The 12,804-nt window shown below is 43.8% G+C and overlaps 2 protein-coding genes across 2 annotated transcripts; both read right to left on the bottom strand.

The window, feature by feature from the left end:
* Positions 1 to 322: 322 nt before the first annotated feature.
* Positions 323 to 3,799, bottom strand: LOC106605758 (leukocyte receptor cluster member 1 homolog). The gene is made up of 4 exons (XM_014201671.3): positions 3,323 to 3,799; positions 2,886 to 3,077; positions 2,081 to 2,385; positions 323 to 1,538 (listed from the first exon to the last, which is right to left on the bottom strand). Exons 1-4 carry the CDS (start codon positions 3,452 to 3,454, stop codon positions 1,319 to 1,321), a joined length of 849 nt encoding a protein of 282 aa, XP_014057146.2. The 5' UTR covers positions 3,455 to 3,799; the 3' UTR covers positions 323 to 1,318.
* Positions 3,800 to 3,911: 112 nt separating this feature from the next.
* On the bottom strand, positions 3,912 to 12,803 carry LOC106605757 (transmembrane channel-like protein 7). Its single transcript, XM_045717750.2, is given in 13 exon segments — positions 3,912 to 5,674; positions 5,792 to 5,870; positions 6,272 to 6,427; positions 6,669 to 6,799; positions 6,965 to 7,148; positions 11,176 to 11,273; positions 11,472 to 11,592; positions 11,853 to 11,933; positions 11,935 to 11,969; positions 12,130 to 12,282; positions 12,410 to 12,542; positions 12,666 to 12,764; positions 12,766 to 12,803. Coding segments are annotated over 13 exon segments (1,419 nt in total). The 3' UTR covers positions 3,912 to 5,563.
* Position 12,804: the final 1 nt, after the last annotated feature.

Genomic DNA, 12,804 nt, shown 5'->3' with positions numbered 1-12,804 from the left:
GTATTATACTGCCGCAACTCTGTTTTGTAGCACAATCTATTGACATTGCTATATTAAAATGTTTTCGGTTAATCATTTCGGTGGTGCAAGGATATGGGGCATGTATAAAATAAGCTAAATAACGGAGAACACGGGATTTTGTTATTTGGCAGGCCTATCATTTTTATTGAATTAATTGAAATGGAAAATGTGCAATAATAGTTAGGCCAACCACCCTAAACTCTGTCTACGTCAGATAGTTAAATAGAACAGATGCATGTACACACACACACCTCCCAAATTGGCACATGCTATTATCAGAAACAAAATAGACTTGACAGACTTGAATTGACACAATTACATTTGTGACACAATGTTGTCATCAATAGTAAAACATCAAACACACTCCAACTTGAACAGTGGTCTTGTGTTGTGGAGCAAAATGTTCTCTGTATTGTCTCACACTTGAGCAGGGTGCCAGACAGACACCAACACTACACTCAGCTGTCCCAAATCCCTTGATTGGTTCTTTCCTTTTCTACCTCATTAGAAATAACATTGATCATTCAATGACAAATTAGGTTCAGAACTGCTTAGGTTCAGAACTTTTGTGATATAGCACAGTTACAAATAGAAATCAAACTGTCTGGACATCAGAAATAGAGGAAGGACTAAAAACAAACAAAAAAGAACTATTGTAAAATAGACTGGGTCTGAAAAATGTGTATAAGATGAATAAGGTAAAAGCCGAAGTGTTTATTAGTTTACTCCAATTGGGCGATCGGTGGTAGGGTTTGCGGGGAATAACAATAAAGGTATATTCTTTAAAAAAGTATGTATGTCTATATAGGTATGTGTATGTATATATGTGTATATGTATGCATGCGTGTAGGGATATATATATTTACCCAAAAAATAAATGGGGGATTGGAAATGATGCAGACAATTACATTGATGGAAGCAATATTCTTTCCGCAATATTAAGCTGATCCACCCCTAAAAAAATACATTTAAAAAAAAGAAAAAGTCTGCTTAGGATTCTCAGGATAGCCTAGATGTTATATAAATAAACAATGTGGCATTTTGAGCTATTTTTGTACACATCTTCACTAGTTCAACAACTTACAGTATATACTTACACGCATAACTCCTCCATGTTACTGCAAGAATAAGCTAAAAGCACTGGCTCACATTTCACAACAATACAACTGAATAACCTTCCAGGCTCTCTAGTCCTTGTCGAAGTCTTCGTTGTCTTTCACATACTAATAAATGTATCTTGAATGCCTCAATGTTCTGTGTCTGTTGCCCAAACAATAAGACTGCATGATGTATGACTTCAAAAGATGCCATCTCTCCAGGCATTGCGGTCTTTCCTCTGCCTCTTGCGGGCCAGCTCTGGGAAATAAGCACTGTTGTACGGCATTTCCCTCTCCTCTGTCTCCCTTGGTCGCTCCTTCTCTTTCCCTGTTCCATTCTTCTGGTTCAGCAGGGCCTGGGCTCTCCTCTTCTCCTCCGTCTCTCTCTGCAGTCGCTCCGCTCTCAACCTTTCAATAGAGCTAGAAAAGAGAGAGGATGTGGTTACCGTCAACCATACATGTTTATCCAGAGGCTCAGTACACTTGGCTGTGCACTTATCCACTTGGCTCAGTGTACTTGGTCTCTTGGATATGCATCCAAGTGGAGTTGAAACAATAACAAAGAACCACCCCGCCCTTTTCGGTAAAAAGCTGAAGAAATGTAACCACTCAAATTCATAGACAGAGCTATGGATGCAAGGACTGACCATACACAAAATTATAGTTATAACAAAGTTGGGGCAATATAGTATTTGTTTACATATACTTGGTTTACAAACAGAGTAAAAGAGTTCTGATGCGGTATGACAGTTAAACTAAGCTAATGAGGCATTTATAACTTATATTCTTCAAGAATGAATTGGTTCACGTCATTAATTTAGAATTCCAAAAATGTATGTAGCAACTGCTGATTGCCCCTTTAGGTCAAAGCTAATTGGTCTTATGATTGATCAAAGAAACACAAAACACCCCCAGACATACAGATAAGACACCTTGTCTTGATAAAGACTCAAACTTCTCACCTTTCTCCACCACTGCTTCTCCTCTGCCCTCTATCCCTCTTCTTACTCTTATGTTCTTTTCTATCCTTCACCGCCAGTGCTTTCTTCATCTCTTTCAAGGGGTCCAGCATGTCTTTCAGTCGTCTGTCTCTCTTCTCCTTCTCCTCTTGACTGAGTGGCAGTCTCTTTCCTTTGTTGTCTTTCTCTTTCTTCTTTTCTTCATCTTTCTCTTCTTCATGGCCTGTTTTCATGTACCATGGAGTTACCTCTGTCCCAGGTTGGGGGCCTAGGGACACTAGCAGACCAATAGCACGCTCCTCGCGCTCCTACAACAACAGAATCACCATAGCATTAGATTAAGTAGAATATTCTCATTCAAAGTAATGATCTGTTGTGGGAGGAATCAGGACCAGCTACCATCTCAGGTGTACTATTTGGAAAGTTCAATACATTTATTCATTCTCTGATCCTTCCATTGATGTGATAAGCATCAGTCCATTAAATCTGTTCAAAAATCTTCCATATTAGCACCGAACACTCCATGATATTTAAATTCCAATATGCATTCTCAATTGCCAACATTCAAAATCTTAAACTGAATTGGCCAATCTTTGTTTAGAAATGGCTCTGGACTAAATTAACCAGGCACTGTCATTGGCTGGCTAGGTCCACTAGAGAAAAGCTTTGAAGTGGAGAGAAACAAGCCCTCAAAGGTAAACATTGTTACGTAGAGCAGGATGCAAAAACCAGTAGCCATGTGCACAAAGAAACTTGATTTCAACACAGGTGAAGGGGGGAAAGCATAACAGAATGACAGGAAGGTCACCTTTTCATCTTTCTGGTCTTTGAGGTACTCTGCATTTCCTTTCTTCTCAGACGACTCCTCCAGAGGAAATAGATTGAGGTGTTCCACCACTCCTCCACTCCCCTCCCCTCCTCTCTCACCTCCCTCATCCTTCCATCCTCCAGACTGTTGAAGTGCAGCTCGTGACTTTTGTCTCAGGTGCTCTGTTCGAGCCTACAACAAAGAGGTTACTTACCTACATAACATTCAATGGCAATAATGACGTACATTACACATTTATATACACTTTTATGACTTGATACTATTTTAACAATGCCTCTTACATAGCTTCTCTTAAAAAAATCGCACCTGTCATACATCGTATCACACAAAGTTTGGTTGTCACTTCAGACTATGCTAAATCAATTATGAGGAATGTATCAATTTGCAATTTGGGGAGGCAACGTTGCTATGGTTACCTCCTGCTCTGCTCGCTCCACACGGCGTTGGACCTCTCGCTCCTCTTCTGCGGCTTGTGCCTCGTCCCGACGCACGCGCGCGACGTTGTCTTTGTTGCGAACATGCCAGCTCTTTTTAGGTAGAATATTCATTTTTCTCCTAAAGTCGAGTGTTTGTTTTGACCAGGGCTTGTACCGTTAAACAAAAATGTGTCAAAAACGTAACATGCCCTGACTTCTGTTGTTTGCAATTCAGTCAGTCTGGACTGTAACTCCAGTTCGCTAGCTAGCTAACGTTAGCTAGTCTTAACCTATTTCCTGTAACAAAAAAAAAAGAATAACATTTTAACAGCTATTTCAATCACAGAGATATAATTCTGACACTGGGTTTTGTACAGCTGTTACCGAATGAATAAAATATTTGCATAAAACCAAAGAAAATATATTTAACACATCTGAAAGGTAAACAAGCAACCAAAAAGCTATTCAACCACAACCGGATACACACACCCGAAAATATTATTACGTCATAACGTCTACGTAACTAAATCGATTTTGAAGAAGTTCTCTCGCGGGTCAGCAGGGGTCGCACATGACAGAAATAATAATTGCACTTTGTTCCTTATAATTTTGTATTTATTTCAGAGATCTGCATACACAAGATATATATATAGATATATATAGATATATAGATATATATGAGAGAGAGAGAGAAATTGTTCAACTGAAGTACATAAAAAATATGTCAACAATATTTAAATCAATTTAGAAAAATAAACACATTGAATGTTGTTAAGGTGGGGTAGAGGTTGCCTCTTTTAGAATCCGAGAGTGAAACACTTACACTCTTGTATCTAACATGTAGGTTCAGCATTCCCGAACAGTCCCATTACAAGTCAGAATATTGAATAATCTTTATTTTAACTTGCTTTACCTGTTGTCCGCTGATTGTGTCCTTATGTCTGGAAGTAACAGACAAAATATCAACAGGGAAGTGTTAACCTGACTTTCAATACGCTGGACTGGTCTGTATATTCGTTTGTATTTTCAGTACTGGCACAATTCGCACATGACAAACACTTGCACAATATGTGAGTAATGGCCGAGCTTAATTGAATCACAGACCGAACGTTGTCCCACACAATCAACTGGCAAATTTCACAAGCACTTCTAGTTGATGGGTGGGTATAATTTGTGGAACGTTCCAACAGGAATCTGTTAAAAAACGTCGTAAAGTATAATGTTGTATACAAAGTAGCATGATAAATTCACCTATTTAACTAGCTGCCGAATAGGCATCAACTCACCACGTAGCTTATTCTTAATGTTTGTCCACAGGCTACCAGAGTGAGGACAGACATTTTTCGGAATAAACGTGGTGAGTGAAAAACTGAATGAAATAGCCCACTCCCTACCCGGTATCTTATTCTGCCGCTATACAATTTTGTATCCGTTGTTTGCTGGCAACCTTGTTATTTACGAACTTTTTGGAACAGATTCCTGTTGGAACGTTCCACAAATTATACCCAGCTGACTGCGAGGGAACGTGTTTCGGTCGACAACGTTCGGCTACTGTTTACATAATGTGCAACAATGCCTCGGGAGATTGAAAATACAAGCGAATTCTGTCGCCGCAAAAAAGTCGGGTAAACAATACAATATCCACAGGAAAGTATCTCCACTTCCTACCGTCAAAAGGACCAACAGCACGGACAACCGGTAAATGTAAATAGAATTGTATTCAACATTCTGGCTTGTAGAGGCTCTTGCGTCTTTTTTAGGGCGACTTCTTTCACACTGAATAACCATGGGGTAAACACGGTCACAGTCTGATGTTTAGGCAAGAGGTGAGGAAGAGAATGCAAAGGCAATGAACATGGCAATTGATGTTACAGGTATTATGAAAGAGAAATATGGTAACAAACTAAATCTTGAATATACTAACCCATAGCCCCATGGTAGTCTTCACATTTCGATTAGTCATTTAGCAGAAGCTCTTATCCAGAGTGACATACAGTTGGTGCATTCATCTTAAGATACCGTAGCTAGGTGAGACAACCACCACTCAATCATAATAAGTAAAACTTTGCCTCAATAAATGTAGCTATCTACACTAGAGAGTGACAATTGTAAAGTGAATTGTGAAGGTGTAGATATGTGCTTTGTGATATTGCCACATGCAAAATCTATCTAAGCCTTTCAAATCTACAAGAAGTGCCTTGGGCTGGGAAATGGGCCATGGGTTTGAGCCTGGTGTCTGAGTCAGTTTGCTGCACCAGTGTCAAATGTGTCCAATTGGTCCCTTGTTGGAACCCCCATCTCTCTACTCAGCTCTTCAATCTGCTTGACCAGGAACTGCTTATCACGTCCCTCCTGTTAAACACACTGTTGTACAAGGTTAAGTATGGGTCATGGACATGGTTTTGTTTCAAACATATTTTTTTGCATCATTCTCATGTCATGTAGGACTTCTCCCCATCCATCACTTACCAGTTTAAGCTGGGCCTTTAGCAGATCAACACTCTTCCCATAGACTGCGGCTAGAGCTGCTACATAACACAGCACCACACTATCAGGACAGGGAGACAGAGGAGAGCAATGTTTATGCAACAAACACAGTCAGAATGTTATGTACAGGAATCTGAACACATGGAAATAACCCATGCTGACCATATGAGTCTATGCAGATATGGGCCTCCCATTTGTTGAGTTACAAAGAAATATTACATCATCAAACACAAGGTAGACAGTAACACACTGACCCATGTACCTGCAATGGACACTCGGATCAGTAAGACTAAATCACTCACCAGGAGAAAATGAAGAGATCAGTAAGACAAGGGGACTCACCAGGAGAAAATGAAGAGATCTGTAAGACAAGGTGACTCACCAGGAGAAAATGAAGAGATCAGTAAGACAAGGTGACTCACCAGGAGAAAATGAATAGATCAGTAAGACAAGGGGACTCACCAGGAGAAGATGAAGAGAGGGATGGAGAAGGCCTGGGAGCCCATGTAGAAGATGAAGTCCTGTGTTGTCAGGGAGAGAGTGTCGAAGGTGTTGGGAACGATACTCCACATCATAGTGAAAGAGCGGAACGGACCACAGCTCATAGAGGGATGGATCCTGAGGATGACATATCAACACCCTCACCATCTACCACCACTACCACACCTGGTCCATCTGCCACTACTATCCCTGCACTGTATAACAGGCTTCCTTCCTGCTGCAGTAGAGATAGAGGCTGCGTCCGAAGTGGCACCCTATTCTCTATGTAGGGCACTACTTTTGACTATAGGCCCTGGTCTAAAGTAGTACACTATATAGTGAATAGGGTGTCATTTCAGACGTAGGCAGAGTCACTCACTGGGCCAGGCTGTAGATCATGGCGACAAGGGCGAGGCCCCAGCCGAACAGCAATACCACCATGAAGAAGATGGTGGAGGTGGTGGAGTGGAACGTCTTCACCGCCGGACGACAGTTAGAAAACAGAGTGACCTGGAGTAGGAGGAGAGGTTAAGAGGAAGGGGGGGGGGGGGGGGGGTTACTGTGGTTGTGTAGTGAAGGGAAACTGATCTGGGGCCAAACTTTAACTTGAGAAACCTTTCAGAAAATGAATTGATTACATATCCATTATTGGTACAGTATGGAGAGCAGCCTGACCTTCTTGCAGTAGAAGAGGATGAAGAACTTGAGTGTGTTGATGAGAGGCAGCAGAGGGCAGAACAGAGCTCCGGTCCACACCACTGTCTGACCGTAGACCAGACCCAGCACATTGGGAGGCACCAAGAATTCCTGACGACCTACCCACCGGGTCAGTGCACAGGAGTAGTGGTCCACAAACAACCTGCCACAGTATGGAATAAGAGATTATCAAAAAATGTGATAGAGGATGACTAGCTCATAGATTGAGTTACACCACAGTAGGGTGTACTGTGGTGTACTCAACTTCCAGCGCCGACAAAGATGGCTGCCTCGCTTCGCGTTCCTAGGAAACTATGCAGTATTTAGGTTTTTTATGTGTTATTTCTTACATTGTTACCCCAGGTAATCTTAGGTTTTACTACATACAGTCGGGAGGAACTATTGGACATAAGAGCAACGTCAACTCACCAACATTACGACCAGAAATACGACTTTCCTGAAGCAGATCCTCTGTTTGGCCCACCACCCAGGACAATGGATCGGATCCCAGCCGGCGAGCCAAAACAACGGTGCCGCAGAAGAAGGGGCAGACGGAGCGGTCTTCTGGTCAGGCTCCGTAGACGGGCACATTGCGCACCGCTCCCAAGCATACTACTCGCCAATGTCAAGTCTCTTGACAACAAGGTAGACGAAATCTGAGCAAGGGTAGCCTTCCAGAGAGACATCAGAGACTGTAACTTTCTTTGTTTCACGGAAACATGGCTCACTCGAGGCACGCTATCTGAGTCGGTACAGCCACCTGGTTTCTTCACGCATCGCGCCGACAGAAACAAGCATCTCTCTGGTAAGAAGGGTGGGGGGTGTATGCCTTATGATTAACGAAACGTGGTGTGATCATAACAACATACAGGAACTCAAGTCATTTTATTCACCTGAATTAGAATTCCTCACTATCAAATGCCGACCGCATTATCTACCAAGAGAATTCTCTTCGATTATTATCACAGCCGTGTATATCCCCCCCCAAGCAGACACATCGACGGCCCTGAAAGAACTTCATTGGACTCTATGTAAACTGGAAACCACATATCCTGAGGCTGCATTTATTGTAGCCGGGGATTTTAACAAGGCTAATCTGAAAACAAGGCTCTCCAAATTCTATCAGCATATCGGTTGTGCTACCAGGGCGGGCAAAACCCTAGACCACTGTTATTCTAACTTCTGCGACGCATATAAGGCCCTCCCCCGCCCTCCCTTTGGAAAAGCTGACCACGACTCCATTTTGTTGCTCCCAGCCTATAGACAGAAGCTAAAACAGGAAGCTCCCGCCCTCAGGTCTGTTCAACGCTGGTCCGACCAATCGGATTCCACGCTTCAAGATTGCTTCGATCACGTGGACTGGGATATGTTCCGCATTGCTGCGAACAACAACATTGACGAATACGCTGACTCGGTGTGCGAGTTCATTAACAAGTGCATCGGTGATGTCGTACCAACAGCGTCTATTAAAACATTCCCCAACCAGAAACCGTGGATTGATGGCAGCATTCGCGCAAAACTGAACTCGCGAACCACTGCTTTTAATCAGGGCAAAGTGACCAGAAACATGACCGAATATAAACAGTGTAGCTATTCCCTCCGCAAGGCAATCAAACAAGCTAAGCGTCAGTACAGAGACAAAGTGGAGTCGCAATTCAACGGCTCAGACACGAGAGGTATGTGGCAGGGTCTACAGCCAATCACGGACTACAAAAGAAAAATCAGCCCCGTCGCGGATCACGATGCCTTGCTCCCAGACAGACTAAACAAGTTTTTTGCTCGCTTTGAGGACAATACAGTGCCACTAACACGGCCCACTACCAAAACCTGCGGGCTCTCCTTCACTGCAGCCAACGTGAGTAAAACATTTAAACGTGTTAACCCTCGCAAGGCTGCAGGCCCAGACGGCATCCCCAGCTGCGTTCTCATAGCATGCGCAGACCAGCTGGCTGGTGTGTTTACAGACATATTCAATCAATCCTTATCCCAGTCTGCTGTCCCAACATGCTTCAAGAGGGCCACCATTGTTCCTGTTCCCAAGAAAGCTAAGGTAACTGAGCTAAATGACTACCGCACTGTAGCACTCAATTCCGTCATCATGAAGTGCTTTGAGAGACTAGTCAAGGACCATATCACCTCCACCCTACCTGACACCCTAGACCCACTCCAATTTGCTTACCGACCCAATAGGTCCACAGATGACGCAATCGCCATCACACTGCACACTGCCCTAACCCATCTGGACAAGAGGAATACCTATGTAAGAATGCTGTTCGTCGATTACAGCTCAGCATTTAAAACCACAGTACCCTCCAAACTCGTCATTAAGCTCGAGACCCTGGGTCTCGACCCCGCCCTGCGCAACTGGGTCCTGGACTTCCTGACGGGCTGCCCCCAGGTGGTGAGGGTAGGTAACAACATCTCCATCCCGCTGATCCTCAACACTGGGTCCCCACAAGGGTGCATTCTTAGCCCTCTTCTGTACTCCCTGTTCACCCACGACTGTGTGGCCATGCACGCCTCCAACTCAATCATCAAGTTTGCAGACGACACTACAGTGGTAGGCTTGATTACCAACAACGACGAGACGGCCTACAGGGAGGAGGTGAGGGCCCTCGGAGTGTGGTGTCAGGAAAATAACCTCGCACTCAATGTCAACAAAACAAAAGAGATGATCGTGGACTTCAGGAAACAGCAGAGGGAGCAGCCCCCTATCCACATCGACGGGACAATAGTGGAGAGGGTGGAGAGTTTTAAGTTCCTCGGCGTACACATCACGGACAAACTGAAATGGTCCACCCACACAGACAGCATGGTGAAGAAGGCGCAGCAGCGCCTCTTCAACCTCAGGAGGCTGAAGAAATTCGGCTTGTCACCAAAAACACTCACAAACTTTTACAGATGCACAATCGAGAGCATCCTGTCGGGCTGTATCACTGCCTGGTACGGCAGCTGCTCCGCCCATAACCGGAAGGCTCTCCAGAGGGTAGTGAGGTCTGCACAACGCATCACCGGGGGCAAACTACCTGCCCTCCAGGACACCTACACCACCCGATGTCACAGGAAGGCCAAAAAGATAATCAAGGACAGCAACCACCCGAGCCACTGCCTGTTCACCCCGCTAACATCCAGAAGGCGAGGTCAGTACAGGTGCATCAAAGCTGTAACCGAGAGACTGAAAAACGGCTTCTATCTCAAGGCCATCAGACTGTTAAACAGCCATCACTAACCTTGAGTGGCTGCTGCCAACATACTGACTCAACTCAAGCCACTTTAATAATGGAAAAATTGATGTAATCAATTTATCACTTGCCACTTTATATTATTTATATTAGATAATGTTTACATAACCTACATTATTCATCTCATATGTATATACTGTACGCTATACCATCTACTGCATCTTGCCATCTTGATGTAATTAGATGTATCACTAGCCACTTTAAATAATGCCACTTTATATAATGTTTTCATAACCTACATTACTCATCTCATATGAATATACTGTACTCTATACCATCTACTGCATCTTGATGTAATGTATCACTAGCCACTTTAAACAATGCTGATTTATATGTTTTCATACCCTACAATACTCATCTCATATGTACGAACGGCATAGGCAAGATGTAATAGATGGTATGGAGTACAGTATATACAGTGCCTTGCGAAAGTATTCGGCCCCCTTGAACTTTTCGACCTTTTGCCACATTTCAGGCTTCAAACATAAAGATATAAAACTGTAATTTTTTGTGAAGAATCAACAACAAGTGGGACACAATTATGAAGTGGAACGAAATTTATTGGATATTTAAAACTTTTTTTAACAAATAAAAAACTGAAAAATTGGCCGTGCAAAATTATTCAGCCCCCTTAAGTTAATACTTTGTAGCGCCACCTTTTGCTGCAATTACAGCTGTAAGTCGCTTGGGGTATGTCTCTATCAGTTTTGCACATCGAGAGACCGTAATTGCATCACTCATTTATATATTTTTATGTACATATTCGTATTCATTCCTTTACACTTGTGTGTACAAGGTAGTTGTTGTGGAATTGGTAGATGACTTGTTAGATATTACTGCATGGTCGGAACTAGAAGCACAAGCATTTCGCTACACTTGCATTAACACCTGCTAACCATGTGTATGTGACAAATACATTTGATTTGATTTGATTACAGTGTACACTACCTGTGTGGAAACTCCACCAGGAAAAGCATGGCGATGGTAATGAGGAAGTCAAACAAGGCCAGTTTGTACATCTCCTGTCCCACACGCGTCTCCCAGCACTGGGTGGCAGCAGCAAGACAGACGGACATAGCATGGGTGGGAAAGAATAGAAGATGATGCAACATGGTTGATACCGGTTCTGTACTGTAGGTAGAATCGGATGGAGATATCATCTTTTCAGCCTTTTCTAGACCAATCTGCTAAATTAGACCCTGACTGCTACCCAGGCTACCATGCTGTATTAAGAGAGTGGTTACCGGATATTCCTTGTTGTTGTACTGGCAGAGCTCACATTTTGGACTGTCTTTAAAGCAGGTGATCTGACTCCACAGAGTAAACAGCAGCACTCCCAGACTTATCATACGCAGAAACACTGACCTGAACACAGGAGGGAGGGACACAGGCAATATTCACACACACGAGCACATGCACACACACAGACATACACACACACACGTATGCACGCACACACACTGGTTGAGTGAAGATCTAGCAAAGCGATAAGGTCACACACACACACACACACACACACACACACACACACTAACCTAACGTAGCAGGCGTAAAAGAAATGCCTGAATCTAGGGACTCGGCAGAGGCTGCACACACACACACACACACACACACACCACACACACCTGAACAGTGCCACGATGATGGTGGTACTAGGAGAATATCTCTCAAACAGGGCTATCTGGTCACACATGAAGGGCACAACAGAACAGGCCCAGAATGCCCTCTGCTCCAACCTGTGCCTAGAAACCACAAGGAGAGGGGGCAAAGGTCAACCAGAAAAGGTTAGATCAGCCCCAGGATACCCACCTCCCTGTACTGACTCAATATGACATGGAGAGGATGAAAGGCCAAACATCCAATCAATAGTTTTTGTTTTGTTTCTTTGTGTTTTTGACTGACCTGGCTGAAGACAGTAGCCTTGAAGATGCCAAAGAAAGCTCCTCCTATGAGGGCGAGGGAGACGAGCATGAGGAAGATGTGTAGAGAACACAGACCCAGACCTAAGGTTAGAGACAAAGCCTTTTTCTGTAGCTTCTCCTCCTCCAGGTCCACCTGATGGAGGGGCGAGAGAGTGGAGATGGTAAGAATAAAGGGGAGAGATCATACAGAGAAATTAGTTTTGAGGAAAGAGGAGTGCATCTTCAGTGACCCTGCAGTAAGAGGCAGAGAGAACTCCTACCTGTAGCTGGTAGTGGATGCTTTTCTGTTTGAGTTTGATGGCCCGATCTCCCTGGCAACCGTAGTCCCAACCAGTGAACACCATCTTGCTGTAACTGCCTGTTGCCACAGCAACGCAAAATGTACTCCCCATGCTGTATAAGTGACAAATCAAAGTGGGGGGGGGGGGGGGGGGGTCAGTAAGTCAATAGGGTTAATGTCCATTCTATCCATTTTATTTCTGTGCAGATGGAAGTGTAGGGCATTCCAGAAGGTACCGTGCGATGATGCAGATGAGACAGAAGGCAGAGTAGAAGACGGAGGTGAGGAGGTAGTTCAGGGGCAGGTTGTAGTGGAAGCCACTGCTCTCTGCCAGGGTTGTTATAGTAACCTTAGAACACGTAGGAGTACTCCATG

Source organism: Salmo salar, chromosome 05, assembly GCF_965601325.2.
Source record: "Salmo salar chromosome 05, fSalSal1, whole genome shotgun sequence".
Taxonomy (NCBI): Eukaryota; Metazoa; Chordata; class Actinopteri; order Salmoniformes; family Salmonidae; genus Salmo; species Salmo salar.
This window is presented reverse-complemented; position numbering and strand designations above follow the sequence as displayed.

Bases quoted from the DNA above. Each gene is read 5' to 3' on its own strand.
- LOC106605758 (XM_014201671.3), bottom strand. From the start codon at position 3,454: ATGAATATTCTACCTAAAAAGAGCTGGCATGTTCGCAACAAAGACAAC. The intron at 2,386-2,885 runs GTGACCTTCCTG...CTGTTGTTGTAG, and splicing joins AAGACCAGAAAGATGAAAAG to GAGCGCGAGGAGCGTGCTAT. The intron at 1,539-2,080 runs GTGAGAAGTTTG...TCTCTTTTCTAG, and splicing joins AGAAGCAGTGGTGGAGAAAG to CTCTATTGAAAGGTTGAGAG.